At 44.1% G+C, this 19,690-nt stretch overlaps 1 protein-coding gene across 1 annotated transcript; it reads right to left on the minus strand.

The window, feature by feature from the left end:
- Nucleotides 1-883: 883 nt before the first annotated feature.
- Nucleotides 884-18,650, minus strand: AMD1 (adenosylmethionine decarboxylase 1). The gene is made up of 9 exons (XM_084261842.1): nt 18,134-18,650; nt 8,160-8,246; nt 6,610-6,736; nt 6,041-6,143; nt 5,149-5,191; nt 4,906-5,050; nt 3,743-3,835; nt 3,507-3,662; nt 884-3,003 (listed from the first exon to the last, which is right to left on the minus strand). Exons 1-9 carry the CDS (start codon nt 18,262-18,264, stop codon nt 2,863-2,865), a joined length of 1,026 nt encoding a protein of 341 aa, XP_084117968.1. The 5' UTR covers nt 18,265-18,650; the 3' UTR covers nt 884-2,862.
- Nucleotides 18,651-19,690: the final 1,040 nt, after the last annotated feature.

Raw genomic sequence — 19,690 nt, forward strand, 5'->3', positions numbered from 1 at the left:
AAATAGAGACATTAAGATGAACCTTCAGTTTTCTGAAAGTCAGCCTGGAATGTTCTTCAGAGGTAGGCTATGCAAGTGGCACAGCTGAGAGCTATAATGTCTATGCCTATAAGCTGGAATTTCTTCCTTTCACAGAAGACTTAAGCATGGTCAACAGTGTGAAGTACTTAAAATCAGTCCAAGTTATTCCTTAGTATCCCAGAACACAATTAGAAAAGCCTAACTCATAGAATAGGTTCTGGGTGACTACCAAAACCTGCATTCAGAAAGAACAATTTGAAGTCACTGGGCCTTCAACATAACACAGCTTTTCCCTACTGAGGTGGCTGTGGGGGACATCAGCATTGCTAAAACTCTACAGGAACAGTTAAACCCCAGCTGCTATCTTTGTACAACTGTTCACTTGCAGACAAGGAAGTTCCAGCTACACAGGTTGTATCTGCTTATGGTCTCACTGACTGTCCAGATTAGGTACCTGCCTTTTGAGGCAAGCTTCACCTTCAAGTCTCAAAGTCAGTCTAACCTGCAGTACCATAAATGTATGCCAGGATTTGTTACTTAAGACCAGCAGAAACTGTTGTTTTACTCCTCTGAATTCTAAATATTTAATGCCAAGGAGAAAAGACAGGCCAGATGAGATAGCAAACCTCAACTCTGTTCATCTGGACAAACATTTTTAGCCTCAAGAACAGCACAGCATTTTCTTTTGGCTTCCTCTGACACCACCTCATGTTAGGCTACCAACATGCAACAGATGAAGCTCAACTGTTAACAAGGGCAAGGTAAATTCAGAATAATCTTGGACAAGAAACACACACCTGTATTTCAGAATTAAACCATTTAGTACCAAAAAGCATGACATGTGAAGGGCAGAATTGCTGGATCATCACTACAAACAATTTAAGCGAACTTTTATTGAAGCATTAAGTTGTGGTACAGATATTTTTAAATGATCAAAGTCTAACACCACAGAAATTATAAACACCAAACTCCCCCATCCTGATCACCTTAGATAGTTCAATAACCCATTCAACAGCTTTCATTTTTATAGCCGAGGCTTATGCTTCTATTTGTCAACGGTGTATTACTTGAAAAGGGATCTTCAGTCTACTTAAAGGACCTCACACCAACAAATGTCAGGTCAGTTGGGACAATGTTTAAAAGAACAAAAAAACCACTGAATTGGTCCTCAATATTAACACCAAAAAGCATTAGTGCCATTTACAGCATGTACTTGGTAACACTGGTAAAGAACATTAACAATGTGCTTAAAAAAAAGTGTTCCAACCACTTGATTTGTAACCAAGCAGACTTGAGTTTAGAAGCACTGAGAAAAGGCTTCAGTTATAAATACAGAAGGAACAAAAAAATTGTGTCAAACCAGAAAGTCAAAACATCACAAGGACAAGAGGGGAGGAAAAATCATCTCAACAAGTTAACATGCTGGTCTCGCAGCTGTTAAAACCCCAGTATTTGCAAACATAGCTGAAAGTGTGCCAGCTCTTTAAAGCCTGCATTTTAGTCAGTAGCCATTAAAGTGACTTAGAATTACACACTTATTCATGTTCTAAGAATAGTGTTCTACTTCACCCCTGTCCAGGTGTCCCAGACAGCTCTTGTTCTCTGCCTTCACTTAATGCCCTCAAGTCACAGTAAGAGGAACCACCTTAGTAATTAGGAGGAAAAAACAGATGAAGTCACAACACTCAAATACAACATAAGTCACATGCACAACAATGTCACAGGACCGTCACAAGATAGAGGCATTAGCTTTGCTTGGAACAACAAAATGAAGTGACACTGGACCAGTTTAGAAGCACTTGTTACAGTCAGAAGTGGTAGGTCACACATTTTACTGACAATAACCCAAATCAATCACTCAGCCTGGCAAACTCCACTCCTTCACTTGATCTACCTGCCAGCACACGAGAGCACCGGCTCCTCAGCCTGACATAACCGGTGATTAGGAAAGAACAGGTCTGGTGCCCATACGAGCCTGCACTCTGCAGAGCTGTCACACAACTATGCCACAGCACTTGCATCCCGACTCGGCTCTTCCCCTGTCAAGTCTTGGACCTTTAAATCCTGCCACTGCATAGCAGGTGACAGCTTGGGGATGTGGACAGAGAAGTGAGCATCGAGGTCAGATGAGTTTTAACCTGCATTAGTACCTATACCCAAGGCTCTAAAGGTGAAAGACCAATGCGTTGGCCCAGCGCTACAGTACAGCTGAGCAAACTCCTGTTAGTTTGAGAGCATGAAAAGTCTGATTGAAAAATAAACCAACCACCACCTGTAGTAGCAAAACAATTTGTAACTGTTTTAAGAAACTTTCTCCAAACATGAAAGTGTTAATTAGGAATCAGTTTCATTAGAAATCATAAAAGTTTCTGACAAACTGTTTTAGACTGAAATCACAACATAGATTAAAAAAGTGACAATTTAACAGAGAACTGTCCCAGGTGAGTAAGCTGAGGCTGAAGTCTAATGAGGACGAAAGCCTTGTCTGTGGGGAATTTTTGGTGAGACCTGGAGAAAAACTATACTGTGTGTAATTCTACCTGAATCATTTTTACAAGTGTTGTAAAGTTCCATACAGTAAGATTTTTCTACATGCACTTCAATTTCACAGCAAGAGTGGCATAGAGTACCTAAACACAGAAGAGAGCATTCATGCAAGATATCTAACTCCTTGATATAATAATGCATACAATTCAAAATGGTTATACTATGATTACACCTAGGGCTTTCCACGACTACGAGGTGGTGGGAGTGGAAAGCATGGCCCCCTGAATCATTAACTAGAAAGCAGCCACCACCTTTTACACGGGATTTCTTTTTGCGCTTTTTCTTCATTCTTAATCAACTGTGCTGTTGCTGGCGGTTCTTGGTGAAACTGGTAAAAACAAAGTTGTAATCACTGAACTGGGCAATCTGGTGATCAAGACGTTTAAACCCTTCTATCTTCTGGGCAGAAGAAAACACTGTACGACATTTAGAGCTCTAGAAAACAGAAAAGGTGGAAGTTATTTAGCATTTAAAGATGGACCAGCACAAACCCCTTTTCCTTGTGCAGTTCTCGTGATGCTGTTACTGTGTTTCAAACCCGTGACTGACAGTGCTGCAGGATGCTTCAATCCCAAGCAGTGTTCTGCTCTGTATGGCACTGCTGTTCTGCAAATCCCTAGCTGGCAGCATCCCCATCAACAGCAGCGCCTCTACTGACAGCTAGAGCCAAATCCACAAGATGCCAAATCAAGAAGTTATGCCAGTGCAGAACTGTGCAGGAAGCCAGAACACTGAGACTGGGCTGCCTTAAGCTTTCAGGAAGTCAGCCTTAGTGCATATCAAAGCAATATTTAAGAGTATTTTTGCTTTCCAAAGAAGCTACACCATCTAAACAGAGGCAAACTGGAAACTACTAACACTCCCATGTAAACATCCCCAACCTCACTTTGTGTCTCTATGCATTTCAGAAGCTGAGAAGCTAATGCAAGAAAACTCACCTGATTAACAAAGAGTGTTGTCACAAATTTTCCTGGCTTGAAAACCTCTACAACTTTCCTAATCAGGTCATCGTAAGAGGTCTGACTTATGTTAGTTTCAAAACTAACATAAGAAAATTCTGGTTCTGGAGTGATGTGAATAGTCCAGTAAGTTCCCTGGAAAAAGTAATTTATTATTACTGCCAAATAATTATTATTTATTTTTATCATTAATTATCAATAAGCTTAAAACTTACATCCGATTTCATCCCATTCATTGAATACCCACAAGGATTGAACATTGTAGCATCAATAACAGAACCTGGTATCAGGTCACGAATTCCACTCATCTGAAACAGAAGATGAGATTAAATCACTCAGTTTATCATGCACCTATTACTTGTTCAGATTTAACTCAAAGGTGTAACAAACAACTTAGGGGACAGGACACCAGAATTCTCCCCAGGACAAGTCAGTTTGATAGCCTGTACCACTGTAGGTGAACTTGCTTTGCATCTTGTCACCAACTAAGTGACTGAGCGAGAAGTTGCATAGAAGCTGTCAGACACTTTGCCTCTTATAGAGCCAAGCCACATCCCTCCAAGAAGGGATTACAATTCCAATACAGAATTGCTTCTGCAACTAAAATATAAGACAGCTCCTGTTCAAGCAGGAAGCACAGTGAAGGCTGCTTACATTTACTCCAGAGCAAGAACATACTTTATAGTCTAGAATGAAGTGCAGTCCCAAAAGCACTCTCATTACCCACACAGGACTTGAGCTACAGGTGAGTCTCAACAGCCAATGCACTATGACAATCAAGGCCTAAGATGGAACACCATATGAAGTCAATGTACTGGTCAGGAGAAGCTTATTTACTTCACGCTGGGGTTTTGAACTAGATCTTTTGAGGTCCCTTCCAACCCGATTCTGTGATTCACAGAACTGTCTCATTTGGAAAAAAGTAGTAACACCATCAAGTTAAACTCTGACCTTAAATCCACCCCATTACAAACTAGCCAAACAGCTCCATGACTTGGCTTTTCTTGATACCTAGGTTCCCTTGGCATTCATTATCTTCAGTTTAAGTCTTATCCCTCTTAACCTCCACCCCTCAGTGCAAGTTCATCAATTTTTGAATTTTTATTCTTATTCCTCTGTTTCAGAGGATAAGCATCCAATCACCCACAGCACCACAAACTGCTCAAATTGCTCCTTTAAATAGATTAAGACAGGTGCATTGAAAATGTGAAGCTACATTCCCCCAAAAATATTCAAGAGTTAAATCCATTTTCACACTCAAGGCATTAACCTATGAGATCTTTCCTACCAAAAGATAAACCTTGTATTAAGTGAGTGAAGTACTTTGCTGCTCAATTTCCACCACTCTCTGAAACACTTAGTTTTCAAGCAAACATACACGAGTGACATCATTTGCGGTAACACCATCTTTCATGTAGAACTGGTCCATAACTACTGGGTCAAGCTCACTCATCAGAATTTCCAGTGTCTGATCAGGCTGATTGGATATCCGACTCTCTGGGAAATCCAGGGTGTACAGGTACCTACATAGAAAGAGAAATCACTTCTGTAGTAACTCTTAGCACCACCAAGTTAAGTTCTACTCCAAGGCCCAAAGATACCCAAGTCTTCCCATACTTACCAGCAATCAGAGTTCATACGCCCCATGCAATAAGCTGCTCCATCTGGCAAGACAAAGAGCATCCAGTCAATACACTGCATCTGATCCTTTATGTGAAGCTGTACTTCATATTTAAAGAAAGAAATCTTTCACAGAACACTAAGAGGGTTCAGATACAGCCAGCATCTGTATCAAATAAGCAGGTGTTTTAACTATAGCAATGTGAAGCTAATAATCAGAGGATGCTCAAGAAGGTAGTCTTGACATCCCAGTTTAGAGCCTACTGGCAGGAAATTCAGATTACAGCTTTTAGCTCTGCACCAACAGAAACCCTAGTTCTCTTCAGCATTTATGTAGTGAATTGGTGATTAGCATTTGTTTTCAAGTAACTCAGGTAAGTAGCACACCTCCCATGTTCTCTCAAAAACCCCCACTTTTCTACCATTAGTTAAAATTCACAATCATTCTTGTAGAGTTCATTGAATGTTTGAATTACATTTTAGTGCAGTGACTTTTCTGAGAAAATATTACATTTTTCTTTGGTGTATTCATTGCCTTAAATTACTATTACACCTTTTTTAATGAGGATTTTAGGGTTAGTCATAGCTGGATTCTGCCAACTGACTTACTGCACTCCATGTGGGAGTCTGAAGATGACCTCCATTAAAACAAGGTGCTAGTACCAACTTTGGTACAATTTGAATTTTGATCTTAGCAGCTTAAGCACTTGACAGAAGTATTTGTAGCTTCTGATTTTTAAGCAGCTGAAGCTTGTGCTGGCTGCAGAACTGCAAGCACTGCTGAAGGAATGGCCTAGTAGCCTGTACATGCTGTAGTGCAGCACTACCACTTCTCACTTCCTATCAACAATTCACACCAACTGTGCCACTTTGCTCAAGTTTCATGAACTTACTTGGGAAAATTTCATTAAGAAACTCTACTTCTTCCTGGAAATTCCTATGTGGGTACTCCTGGTGGGAAGGCTTCATGAAATTCTTACGTGAATAAAAGAAGCTCTGAAAAAAATAAAGATGCATCTTAGATATTAAATATCCACCTTCAATCTAAGCACGTAGAAAGATGCAAACATTTAGGAAAAGCTTTCATAAGACCTAAGTTTCCATTGTCACAATGCCACTACCTGTATTTCCATTAGAGACAAATTAAGCTAGGAAAAGCTTCATTTGTAAGCTACATAAGAGAACACAACTGAGCTCAGTACTGACAACACAGGCATGGAAGTTTTTTGCCCTTAAACCTTAACTCAGCACAACAGCATTTGAAAGTTTATGCCCTTTAAGGGGCAAAACTCAAGGGCAAGACTAAAACTTGGAGCAGAGCAAGCAATCTCAGATTACAATCTTCCATTATGGGAAGCATACAGAAATGGCAGAGCACATTTCAGAATATTTAATAAAGCAAATTAATTTGAAATATCAATAAAAAACTTTCAAGGAAGAAGCAGCATTTTTGGCACCTTACCTGAATTGAGTCAAACCCACTGTACTCCCTAGCAAGCTCCAACAGGGGAACCAGTGCTTGCAGTAAGAGGGTGGTACCACACGTCTTCAAAATGAAACGTCTCTTGGAGACAAACATGCTACTCTCACTGTGAAAAAAAACAAGATGTGTTAAAAATGATATTAAATGGTCTATATAAAACAAGCCAGGAAGGAATGAGGTAAGAACTGAGATTAACCAACCAAATGCATTACTTCAAGTGAACATTCAGCATATGGTACACAAACCAGCTTGGTAAATGGATCAAATCAGTAAGTTTTATTTAACATTTGAGAGTTACAATTTCCCAAAGCAAATACCTGCTGCAAACATGGTATTACACAGCTACCACACTTAGAGAAAGAGGTACTACAGACACTACATATCCTCTACCTGAGTAATACAAACATGCAGTTTCACTTAACCCAGACACAGAACAGGGTCTGACTCATGAAATGAGAAAAATTAACTCAAAAAATTGCAAAAGCCTTTAAATTGTCTGCCTTGCATCTTCTAGGATGGCTGACTACTGGAAAGCTACAAATCAGCACCCATCCACAGGAAAAGAAAGTCTCATAATGAGTATAGGAACATCTATACAGTATGCCTTATGCATAGGAGAAATTAACTATACAGGAACTGTAAATCAGAAAACCTGGGGATTAGCATTGAGAATACATCCAGACCACTCAAACATGTGTGTATCTTCTCACCAACTGAACAATGGGAGTAGGTCTAGCTTAAGTAACTCTATTTGGAATGCTGCTTAAGAATTCAAAGCAGAGGTTATATTTCAGTCAAGATAGTTGTAGCTTGTTACATTCTTCTCAGAATTTTGTTTTAAGCTTCCAGAAAACAAGGTTTCAGCAGTTCCTTTGACTAGTTTGCTCTCAGCCCAACCTTGCCCTCCAGGCAGTCTTTCAGAGTACAAAAGCTTCGTTTTTTGTAATCTGAAGTAAACCAGAGAATGTCAGTGTGCCTGTAAAGCTCATGAAGAAGCATGAACTTATTTTGCAAGATGAAAAACACATGGCAAAAAGTAGTGTCCTTACAACTAGCTGCTGCACAGCACAGGAATTCCAAGACTCCAGGAAAACTCCATTTTCACAGATGTCCCTAGCTCAGCTTTGAGAGTTGTTCCACTTGATTTCATTAGCTGGAGTTAAAGCTGATCTATCAACACAGTTTTTGCTGATCTAGAAGGGACACTGACATGCACTACTCTGAAATAATCTTAAATATCTTAATTGGGAAGACTTTATCCCTGGACAAAATTCAGCCATCAGGTGCAGAAACACCACTGCCCTGTCCTTAATCCTTTTAAGGAAAGACAACAAACACTGATAGCTATGTAGACATTTCCACTACTGAACAGCAGCATGACAGTAGTATGATTAGCAGTTAGACCCTTGCAACTTCAGCAATCAACAGCAGAACCTTAACCCAAGACTGAATTCTCAGCCAAGTGGATCCCACATGACAGCTTTTAGCTTTCTTACCTCTTAGACTAAAAGAATAAGCTAGTGGCTTACCTGAGTACATAAGCTTCCTGCTTGTCAGTTTTTGTCACACTTATGATCAAACAATGCACATTCTCCAGAAGTTTGTCCCACTCAATCCTGTGGAGAATTTACAGAAGCACATCAACAATTAAACAAACTGGAGCTTTCTGGTACCATGGGTAAAAGACACAGCAAGATGATAGCTCATCTTAAGTTGCTGGATTGGAGAGTACAAAAGGCAGAGGACATTTTATATAGCATCTGTCTACACCACCAAAGTAATACCCAACTCTTAGCTCTCAACAAACAGCTAAGTATACCTCAAGGTCTGTTACTGTAATCTGCTGCAGGAGGACAACTGTCAAACAGGCAAGTCAGAAAAAAAACCAAAGCCCTACACTCCATATTTACTAGGATAAAATTGTTGTAACTTAAAGTACACCTTTGGTTGAATCTCCATGTACTTCAGTTACAGTAATCACTGGCAGCTACTAGAATAAACCAGCAAATTAAGCTGAACACAAATGTTAACATTAAGTTAATCATTTAACTAAAACTCATCCTTAAAAGCTAATGCATCTTGATGACCTGAATTCCTCACAGATCAATCAATATCAACTCCTCCCTCTAAAAGATATAACACTTAGCAAAAAGTTTAGAATATTACAAGAAAACAAACAGAACTATTTTCACACAGAAGTCAAAGCTATAGTACTAGATTTTCTGTATAGTGGTAAAGTTTAGTATTTCAGTTCTTTACTGTCATTAGTCATTCTACAAGGAATTGTATTAAGAAACTAAAAAAAAAAACCCCAACAACAAAGGGCTCAAATTAAGCCCAAATACTTCCAAGTACTCATGAGAAGTGAGAGACTTGCAAAAACTACTTTTGTTGTCACTTCAGTCTCGTGTCTGTTCCTGACTAGTAGAATCCAGTGCTCGAATATGCAAAGCAGACAGGAACAAATATAGTTCCCTGAAGTTGCAGAACTATAAGGCTGCCAGCTGCCCTACTTATCTCACCCCTCCCCTTCCTACAGCATATTCCACCTGAAGGTTTGTGCTGGCTCTTGTGGTCAGAAAAGGCATGAACCAAGAAACTTACTAACCCAACATAAAACTAAGCTGCCCATCAGTAGAGCTGGAACACCTACAGGACACCCCAGCAGGGAGTGCAGAACTGCATTTTTTCATCACCAAGCAAGCTACTGGGCTCTGATGTCCACACAAATATCAACCTAACCCCTCCTCAGGAGTCAGACCTCTCTCCCTTCACTGACCCTGCAGAAGTTTCAATTTTACTTCAGGACAGAGCACTCACTGTTAATTTTAACAGCAGGGCTCCTCCAGCAGCCACCAGTCTTTCCCCTTAGAGAACTGGTCAGTTTGCCAAGTTGAAGTTTTAGATTCTGCTGTACTTATAACTATTCCTAACATGTAACTATGCTATACATATAACCAACAAATATTCCATGTTCTTCTAATCCCAGCAAATAAATGCTTAAATTTCTCCCTCACCAAAACCAAATTCTGTCCCTTGAGAAGGGAAAATCCTCAACTTAGTGAAGTGTATGTTGCACTAAACCAGTGTGTTTATACAGGAGTCAACTAGAACATACACAAACTCATTCATTATAGATGAGACTGAAGCTGTTAAAATGAGTTGAGGAGAACCCTATGCATCTTGAAATCCCTCATAATTAAGTGCACATGCAAACAAGTTTATGAACAGTGATAGCTGCATACTTAAAATCAAGTGGTCTTCTCTAGCATCACTTTATGAAATACTCTTCTGCAACTTTAGACACACCAGCACAGAGCATTTAAGTCTGCCTGTCAAAAAAACAATACTATTTTTAATGCTCAGATAAAGTCTCATACTTTTATTCAGCTCTACGCTTAGGTCATTGAAAGGGTTTAGCTCTGTTACTGATACTCAAGTACACATGAAAATGCAGGTGTCTGATCTTTGAAAAATCTGGTAAACACAAAGACTGCAAGAGTTTATACTAGTGTCTGACAGTATTTATGGAAGCTGAGGCACAGTTCCCTTCCAGTGCCTGATGCTGAGCTACAGTAACCTCATTTGTACGTAACCACAAATCTGATTTTGTACTTGTTTGAGCATTAGTGGGCATGTAACCATCTCAGGCTTTGCAAAAGCATACCCCTCTGCTTTCACAAGCTTCTTACCTGGCCACACAAGTCAAAACCTTAGCTTTCTGTAGACAAATGGGAATTTTTTTAAAAGTATCACTGTGCTGCAGCACCAGACATCTCAGGAAAATGGCTCATTTACGTTTCAATCACACTTTTGGTGTTTAAGCAAAAGATCAGCTCACAATATTGCCTGGTAAATCCAAAGGCTACCATGCAAAGAAAATTCCTGCTTATACTCACTAGTACTCTAGGTGGTATTCAGGTACTACAGCTGAAATATGCAGTTGCACAAGACCTTTGTATATTAACAGAAACCATAGCTAAGGATGTGCTAAACATTCATGTGTTCAGCCTCTACAGGAATAAGTTCATAATTCGATCTGAGTAGCATGAAAGCAAAAAGCCTGCTAGCTGAAAAACAGACAAGATGTCAGGCTTGATGTCTGCAGGGGGGTTGGACTAGATCTTTCCAGGTCCCTTCCAGCCCCTAACATCCTGATCCAGCAGCATACATGAAATAGAATAACAAAGGGTTTTAGCACCCAGGATGAAGCTTGGCCACTTCACGGAGACATTTCTGCAGAGATAGTGGCCTGTTACCTGTATGCATTTTAAAGTTAAAACTACAGAAAGGCCACTAACATGCTGGATTTGATCTCCATATAATCTGTGTAAGGATAACCTTGGTATTTGACATTCTCCATTGTTTAAAGAAGAGCTAAGGAAGACCATCTGGGACTACTCTGTACCAAGCAGACTGAGCTCACTAAAAGCCTAACTGCTGCATTTTTTCTTTTGCTTTAATCTATATAATTATTGCAGTGTTACCAGTTAGAAACAAGTAGTGTCCACTCCTACTTACTGTGGAAACAAAAAATCCACCTTAAAAATAGTTACATGTTACAATTAATCCCATTTTATGTTGTCAAGTAAAAATCCTCAAAGTAACTGTGAAATACTTCTCTCATTCCTCCCTTCCCATAGCATATTCCACCTGGGAAGCAAAGTCTACAGACTACTGCTTAATAGAACACCATCATGTGCTTCTACTCTTGAAATTTCTTCTTTCCATGGGAAGTATGTTGTTTGCCATACTACTTCCTAAATTATTTGCCATAGCCAGACATCAGGACAGTCCCAAACATTTTGGACACTTCCCTACTCTCAAAGCCAAGCATACTAAAATATGATGCTTGAGAATCATTGGTACCTAAATCAGCTCTGAGGCAGACCTCCACTGGAACTCCTTTGTGTATGGAGGCTTACTACACACTTCATTTCCAAAGCTGTAAGGCCTTGTTTCTGAAATTTCAATTAACTGACACCTACTGGAAGTCAAAAAACATCCAACAGGCCAGTGACATGCATCTTACATGGCTGCAGAAAATAGCTGTGTTCAATGTTCAGTGTCTTATCAGCACAGAGCTGTTACTGAGCGCAAATGACTTCCACTCAGGCTGCCACCCAGGTATGTCACTGCGGAAAACTTATTCACCAGAACTGAGAAGGATTTCAACTTTTTTTTTTAGGAAGCATGCTTAAAGCATGTAATGAAACCAACAGTCAACAGAACATTTAACCAAGTTACAAAGTATCACACTTGCTCCTTTATTTCATGTTTCTGTGAGGTAAAGAATAAGCTAAGAATCAAGTTTGCCTTGCCAGAGAAAAAACGTATTTTTGAATACAAGTTATTGGCCTACTGTGAGCCTCCCCCTTCAGGGATGAAAGATTCTTAACACAGGAGTTGAGCACATCAGGCAGTAGCACAACACTGCTGTTTCAGGCCAACTGGGAAGGCTACAACAGCTATTTAAAGAAAAAGAATACAGCATCAAGAACTTGTATAGTTTCTCATTAAAATAAAACAACAGACAAGTCTATATTAATGAAAATAATAAACTTTTTAAAGTTGTACTGTAAGATTTTTAAAAATAAAGCATTTAACTGCAGAACAGCTTTTATTCCCTCACCTGTTACCTACTAAGTTTATTTAGGAGACAGTAAATAGATCAGGTACCTCATTAGGTTAGTTAGGAAGGCAAATTCCTAACAAGTCCGTGAGGCAGAACAGTTAAACTTAATGCCCTGACTGAACTGCCCATGAAGAGGAGCTGCAGGAGGCACATGGAGCTGGCCAAGTATCCCCATCAGCAGAGTTGCAACATTGGTTTCAAGACCACCTACACAAAAATCCCCTCCTAGTAGCTGATGCCTTTTCATACAGACAGCTGCATGTGAATTGTCTCGTATCAAAATTCTTAATTTATAAATTGCTGTTGGAGATAGATTATCTTGAGCTACGTTCACACCCTGAGTTCAGACACAGGGCACTGGCAATTTGATAATTCTACTTCCGCAGTATCTGTGAAGTGCACAGGAACTACACACCCTCTACACACTCTGAACAGGGAGAAGGATGATCTCTCCCCAATCTTAAAACTCTCCAGGGACACATCACTTGACCTTGAATTCAAGGCAGGCACATGAACAGAAAATTGCATTCATATCAAAAGCAGTACTCATCACAAAATACTTTTTCTTACCAGGAAGATCCTAAACCAACCACTCCAGAGTATCATTCCCAAAACAGAGGCATTTCAGCAATGGCTCAAACATGGACACAGTACTTCAAAGGCTGTACATGGCTCCTGTCACAGGCCTTTCGATCATTACCCCAGTTACAGCAGTATACATGGAATGGCAACTCCATCCTTCACATCCAAAGACACTCAATGGGCATTCACAAGTCCATCATGCCAAAGGCAAATATTTGAGACCCAAGATGTGTAGGCAAGCATGAACCCCAGCAGGCACATCAAGGCTTCAACAATACTTGCAGGCAACATTTAGCACAGGTTTGAGTGTAATCTGCTCTAGAAGGAGCATTCCATAAGGCAGTAAGTATCTCCCATAAGCCTCAAATCTTCCTGTTCTCCTGGCTGAGCCAGGAGCTACTAGGAAACCCCTTTTATGAATACACTATATGCATACATGCACACAGCCCAATATACATTTTACCAGGACATCCTATGGATTCTCATTAAGGGACCAGATCTTTGACAGAAAATGACTAACGAGTTTCAGTGGTAAGCTAGGAAAATACCAAAAAGCCTTCAACGTTAGTCTTAGCTTCCCATAACCAGTTTCACAATCAGTAGTAGTATTGATCATGACAGGGTTTGTTAATTACAAATGGGAGTCAAAAGCAAGCATTTTACCTGGACTTTTGAGTGTTTGCTAAAATCTAGTTTATGAATATAAGTTTTCATGAGAATACTTAGTCCCTAACATAAAAGCTCTCCACATTACCTTTCATTTCCCTCTAAGAATCTCAACAGGTACAGTGATGGAAGCCCTCACAATGGCACAATGCTGTTGACCCCACCTTCTGCCCAGTCTCCGCACAGTAGGTCTACAGTGTTTTGTTCAGCAGCTCTGCAGGAGCAGTAAGAAACAGCAAGAAACAGCTCTCTTGGCTCAGCCTCCTCATACCTCCACTGTTTGAGAAAACAGGCAAGTAGCACTGCTATGGTCCTAAGGACTGGGGGAAGGGGTAGAGATGCAGCACACTGCAGCAGTGAGTAGACTCCGGCTATAGGGTGCAGCACACAGCAAGTATTTGCAGGACTATAGACACTTGGCTGTATCAGTGCTTAGCAGTGTTCATGTAGGCACAGGATGAGAACCTCCTATCAGTGTCCCTATACTGCTCATTACCAGTTTCTCTAGCTTGTCTGCCCACAAAATATAGACAAAAAGGAAGCACATTAAAGGTCCATAAACAAGCTTAATTTCAGAGTATTCTTTAAGGTTGAATGCTTCATAGGGACTCTTAAATGCCAGCATCGTTAACTTGTGGTTTCAAACCTGTGTATATTTAAGATCATGGTAAGACACAAGATGGGAAATGCATAGCTGCACATCGTCTGAAGAAATAAACAGCTCATTTTGCTGCAGGGCTAATGAATGCACTACTCAGTCACCACAGAGCTTCAGGGCTTGCAGCATGTTCATTGTATTTTCAGCAAACTCTCCTTTTTCATATATAGTTTAAGGCTATTTTTAACAAGCATGCTTTACAAAGGGTAGTGAAAACAAGCACTAAAGTTAAAGCAAGTTATTTTGAGACCACAAAGACATTAACTGCATTCTGCTTTTGAGTATGAGTAGGGTAGCCATCTTCAGATGCTTGCTACTACTTCAACCATAAGACCTTTTTGTGGACTGATTAGCAAATTAACAACCACCTCCCAAATCTTAGCCACAAAGTAAAGCTCACGCTCAACACCTAAGTTTTTTATCTGGGACCTTTACTAAATGTATGAAACCAGAAAGCACAGGTCTTTTCTGAAATACATCTATGAAAATTAGTCTCTAGAAGGCAGGCTCACCCATAATAAAAAAAATACAGAAATTTTCTTAACCACATCAGTTCTTGAACTTTTTGCTGATGGTATCAAAGGACTTTAACATATCTAATCCCTAGCAAGTGCATGCAACGTGGAAATTTTTAGCTTTGAACACCAGCTTAGTCATTCAGTAGATGAATGGCTCACATTTCACTACTAAGCAGGTATTACAATACAAAAGGCAAGCTCAACTGGTTTGCAACTTGACTCTAATTTAGCTATTGTTCTAGAGTTTCAGCTTTGATTTCAAGTTCTGTTCAACATTACTAGTTTGTTCAATAGCCAGTACAGAATTAGCATAGTGGGACATGTTGCATTCAGAATTTTTAAGAGAAGATGTTTGTAAAACTTCATTTCATGCTAGCAACACTGACAATTGCTCCTGGACACAGGTTAACAGCGATTTTCAGACATGTCACAGTTTCCTCCCAAAAAAGAACACCGCTTCAATTAACATCTTGTATTAAGAGTCAATTAACAAAGGCCTTCAAAGCTTGCTCACAGCTCTGAAACTGTGTTAAAGACCACATGTTCAACAGTAAACGGTTTGTACCTACTCTATTAAAACTTTACAGCCGTATCTAACCCATATAAAGGAAGGGTCACCCTACCTGCCTTGCAGTCACATTAAATGCCATTGAGCAGTTTTAAAAATTAAGTTTGCAGTTCTTTACACAAAAGCCTGAGCTGAACACCAGAGAGCATGAAGGAAAGCACTTGCAGAATACCATCCCTGAACTAGATCTCTATACTCCAATACCAGCAAATTAACACAGAGTCAAAATAAGTACTTTTGGAATCTCTTGCATTTAAAGTCAAACACAACAGGGATCCTGAAGTGCCTACATAATTTGCATCATCCACACTCTTTAAGCTAGGTTTTGCAATAGTCTACAGGTCTATATGCAACAGTCTGGACATTAACAAGTTGTTACCTTGTGGTTATCTGCTCCAGCACTGAACCTGGTAACTGCATAACCGCATCTGATTATTTCCATGTTAAGCACATTTTCCAAAAAGGTCTAAATAGCTTCCAAGTCATAAAGTTACACAAGGAAATTGCCTCCTTACACCAACAGGTATTTTGCAGTGCTTCTGGCATAGCAGAAATGCAGCTTCTATTATCTCTGAGCTAGTGATGTATATACATGTACATATACACACATGCACATATAACATGGGCCATTCGTTATTTCAGGAAAGGCAGTTATCTGCCTACTGTAACTCACACTTTTGGAGAGCTAACTCCACCAACATATACACACAGAAAATATGCTGAGAAATGCCAACAAAGGAAAAGAAAAACAGCATATGCTAAGCAACCCTTTAAATGGAGACACAACCATCATTACCATACCCCAAACACTCAATACTCCTCAAGCTCCCTGACCACAGGGTAACAGTGATGCACAAGCAGATCTAGATAATTGAAAACACCAGATCCTCCAGCTACCACCTGAACAGTTCAACAGTCAACCAAACCACTGACATAATTGTAAGCATAGTGGACAAATCTGAAGGTTAAGGCAAGCCTGCTTTTTTCAAGCATGTCAGCTGATGACATCTACATCCTAATCTTGTCCTTCCTACAAACCTGCACATAGTTCTGGGTCCTACAGGAGTGCAGCTCCTATTTTCTGACACTTCCAGGACACTTGTGCCAGAACATCATTTTCCACAAACCTACTGTTGCACCCCTTATTCCAAGCCCAAAGTCTAGGTATTCTGGTCAAAACCCTCCCCATCCAGTATCACAATGGGAAGTTTTATTATAGATTAAAGACATCTCACTCCTGTCTCGCCCAACACGGTTTCAAAGACGCCCTGTGTGCCGGCAGGTGGTGGCCATGGGCTATACCGCGCGAACAAAGGCCGAGCGTGCGTACCTCCGATACAGGAGGCAAGAGCTGCCGCCTGCCAGCGAGGGACGAGTTTGAAACACGTGTACGCATGAAGCTGTGTGGGCCTCGGGCCTTTCTTCCTCCCTCCCTGGGTGGCAGTGAAAGAAGCGCCAGCACATTCTTCAAATGCCCATTGGGTGACAGGCGCGGGCCCACCCCTCCGCGGCGCCCGGCTCTCATTGGCCTGAACTTGTCAATGGGGGGAAAAAAAAAAGAGGCAGCGCGATCTGGGAGCGGAGCCAAGAGACTCACGTGTAAATCGTGGCTCCAGCCACACTTCTGGAGGAGGAGGAGGAGGGGGCATCCCCCCCCCCCCCCAACCCCCGCCCGCCGGCTCACGCCGATGCCTCACCACGCCACAGGGAGACACGGGAAGGGTTCCCACGTACCGCCCGCTTCTCCCCCTGAGAGCCGCTGCACGAACCTGTCCGGCTGCGCAGTGCCGGAGGTCGCTGCGAACCCGGCCATGTGAGGAAACCACCTACCCTCGCCGCGACAGCGGAGCGGGTCTCCCCTCTCCCTTCCCAGCCTTGGCGAACCGGGGAGCCGGCTCCTACCCTCCGCTCCCCGCAGTACAGCGCGGCCGGTCCCCGCAGACAGGGATTTTCCGCGCCCTCCCGTTCAGGAGCCGGCGGGAGCAAGAAGCGCCGCCGTACGAAAAGGCTTCCAGGGCTCTACCTGACGGCTGCCGGGAGCCGCAGCGCGCGCGGGGGCCTGGCGCAGGCAAGTGGGCGCCGCTGCCATGCCCCCGGCCGCCAGCAGCACTGCGACACTCCGCCACCCGCCTCCCCCCGCAGGCACTCCTGGCCGGCGCGGCACACGCCCGGCTCTCCTTTCCTCTCCCCGCCGCCACATGTTGCCAGCAGGGACCGCACAGGGCTGCACGAGTTGGCGGCAGGGAATGGCTTCCGCGCCGTCCCCGGCACTGCCACCTTCCACCTCACTCCCCCCATCGCCCCCCCCCCCCGCCAACTCCCCCGCCTGGGACGAGGGGGAGATCCCAGCCTCCGCGGGCCGGCATCGCGGCCTTGAAGGGGAGGGGGGTGGTGTCTCTGGAGGGCAGGGGAAGGTCACCCCCCCCCCTCCCGCCTCCTACCCGCCCGGCTACGGCGACGTTACGCCGGCGAGACGGGAGAGGCCGGGGCTGTCACCGAGCGAGGGGGGGGGGGGGGGGGAGGAGGCCGGCAAGCCCGGCGGCCGCGCCAGGAACGAGGCCGCCACGCGCGCGCGCGCGGCCGTTGCCACCAACGGCTCTCCCGAGCCACCCCGGAACCAGCCGCCCGTCAGCGCTGCCGCCAGCCCGCGCACGGCCATTACCTCCCCCACCAACCCCCGCCCCGCTCCTCTCACACTCTCGCTCGCCACCTCCCTACCCAGCTCCGCACCGCCACCACCACACCCGCGCCCCGCCAGAGCCGGCCATTCACCGGCCTCTCCCGCCCCCCCCGGCCGTTAAGGCAACCCCCGAGAACCGCTTCCCCTGCCACCCACCCCCCCCCCCCCCCCAACCCCACCCCGAGTGTTCACAGACCTGGGTATGGTGCGAAGATCCCCGGACCCCTTGCTCTGGTGCGGCTCCTGCTGCGCGGGCTGCTGCCGGGCGAACCACACCTCCAACAGCTTCTCGGTCCCTTCGAAGAAGTGTGCACCGTTCTCCTTCATGGTGAGACAACTCGGCAACCAACAACCACAGAAATTAACGACAACCAAACTACCGCCCCCGGCCGCTACCGTTTGCTGCTGCACGGGCCGCGCTGCCGCCGCCGGGTCCCAGTCCGTCCCAGGAGGGTTTCCACCTTCTAAGGGATTTTTTTTTTTTAATATTAATTTAGAAAAAAAAATAAGAAAAATGTTTTGGTTTTTTTTCTTTTTTTAAACCAGCGAAAACCACCCGGAGTGCGCGGCGGCGGATGCGGCGTGAGCGTGTGTGAGAGGGTTACAGTCCGAGCGGGGGTGCGGGCGGGCAGGCGATGCGGTTCGGTTCCTTGTAGTCCGTGTGTTCCCCTGTTACAGAGAAGAGCGTTGAGCGAGCGCTAGCTAATGTCGCCGGCCATACTGTGTAAGCGAGGAGCCAGCGCGCACGCAGCCGCTTTTATAGCCCACAGGTAACCGCATCATGTAGGCTTGAGCTTGCCATTGGGTCGCCGCCGTTAGTGCTCGCCCATCCCCGCTTCCTATAGGGCGGCGCTGACGCCCGTCGAGGCATATGCCGGTTCCTCTGGCCCCACCCACTGCAGCCCGCCCGCCCGCGCTCCCCTTCTCCCGCTCCCGGCGGCCGGGCGGCGCGGCAGGGGCAGCGCCCGGGGCCTCGGTGTGGCGGTTGCGCCGGGGTCGGGGGGGAAGCGCAGGCTACGGCCGGCAGTGAGAGGTTGGGGGGTTGTGGGTGTGTGGTGCGAGGGGGAGCAGCGCTGAACATGGCCGAGAGGCGCCGGGGGAGCAGACCCCGAAACAAGTCGGCGCGTAGCGAGGAGGCAGCCCGAGAATAAAGCCTCTGGCCGCCCCGAGAGCTGCAGCACTCCCTCTGCGCCTAACGCTCCTCTCCCTCTCCGCTTTCTCCATTGGGAGCTAGTAAAGGGGGGGCTTAGCGGAGCGTTCGGCCGTAATCCTCGCCCCCCCCCCCCCCCCTCCTCATCCCTTCAAGGAGCGTGTGTAACCGCGAAGTTAGTTGTTGCAGGCGGGTGTGTGGCAGGAGGGCATGTGCAGCTGTACGCACCGCACAGGGGCCGAAGCCTCTGCCAGGCGGCAGCGGGTCTATGGCCGCGTGTGAAATGTTTGACTACTGGCAATATTTTTTTTGGTTAATATGGTACAATAAACAGCTTTATGGTGGCTTAAAACGTTTATTTTCATCAATATTACAATACCTCGCAGCCCGGTATTATTAATAGTTTACAGTCCGAGGAAACGCTCGCTACAGGAGAGGCGAAGAGAACACGACCTGCCCCGATGAGCCTGCAGCACGAAGCACGGGACAAGCAGCAGCAGATGGCTGGGGAGAGATGAATGAGTCCCTACTAGGAGACAGTGAGATCGTATCGGAGAACATAATAGGCAGTGGGCCCTGTCCACCAGAGGAGAAGTGACTCAC

The sequence above is a fragment of the Gallinula chloropus genome, assembly GCF_964237585.1.
Source record: "Gallinula chloropus genome assembly, chromosome: 3".
In the NCBI taxonomy this organism is placed as follows: domain Eukaryota; kingdom Metazoa; phylum Chordata; class Aves; order Gruiformes; family Rallidae; genus Gallinula; species Gallinula chloropus.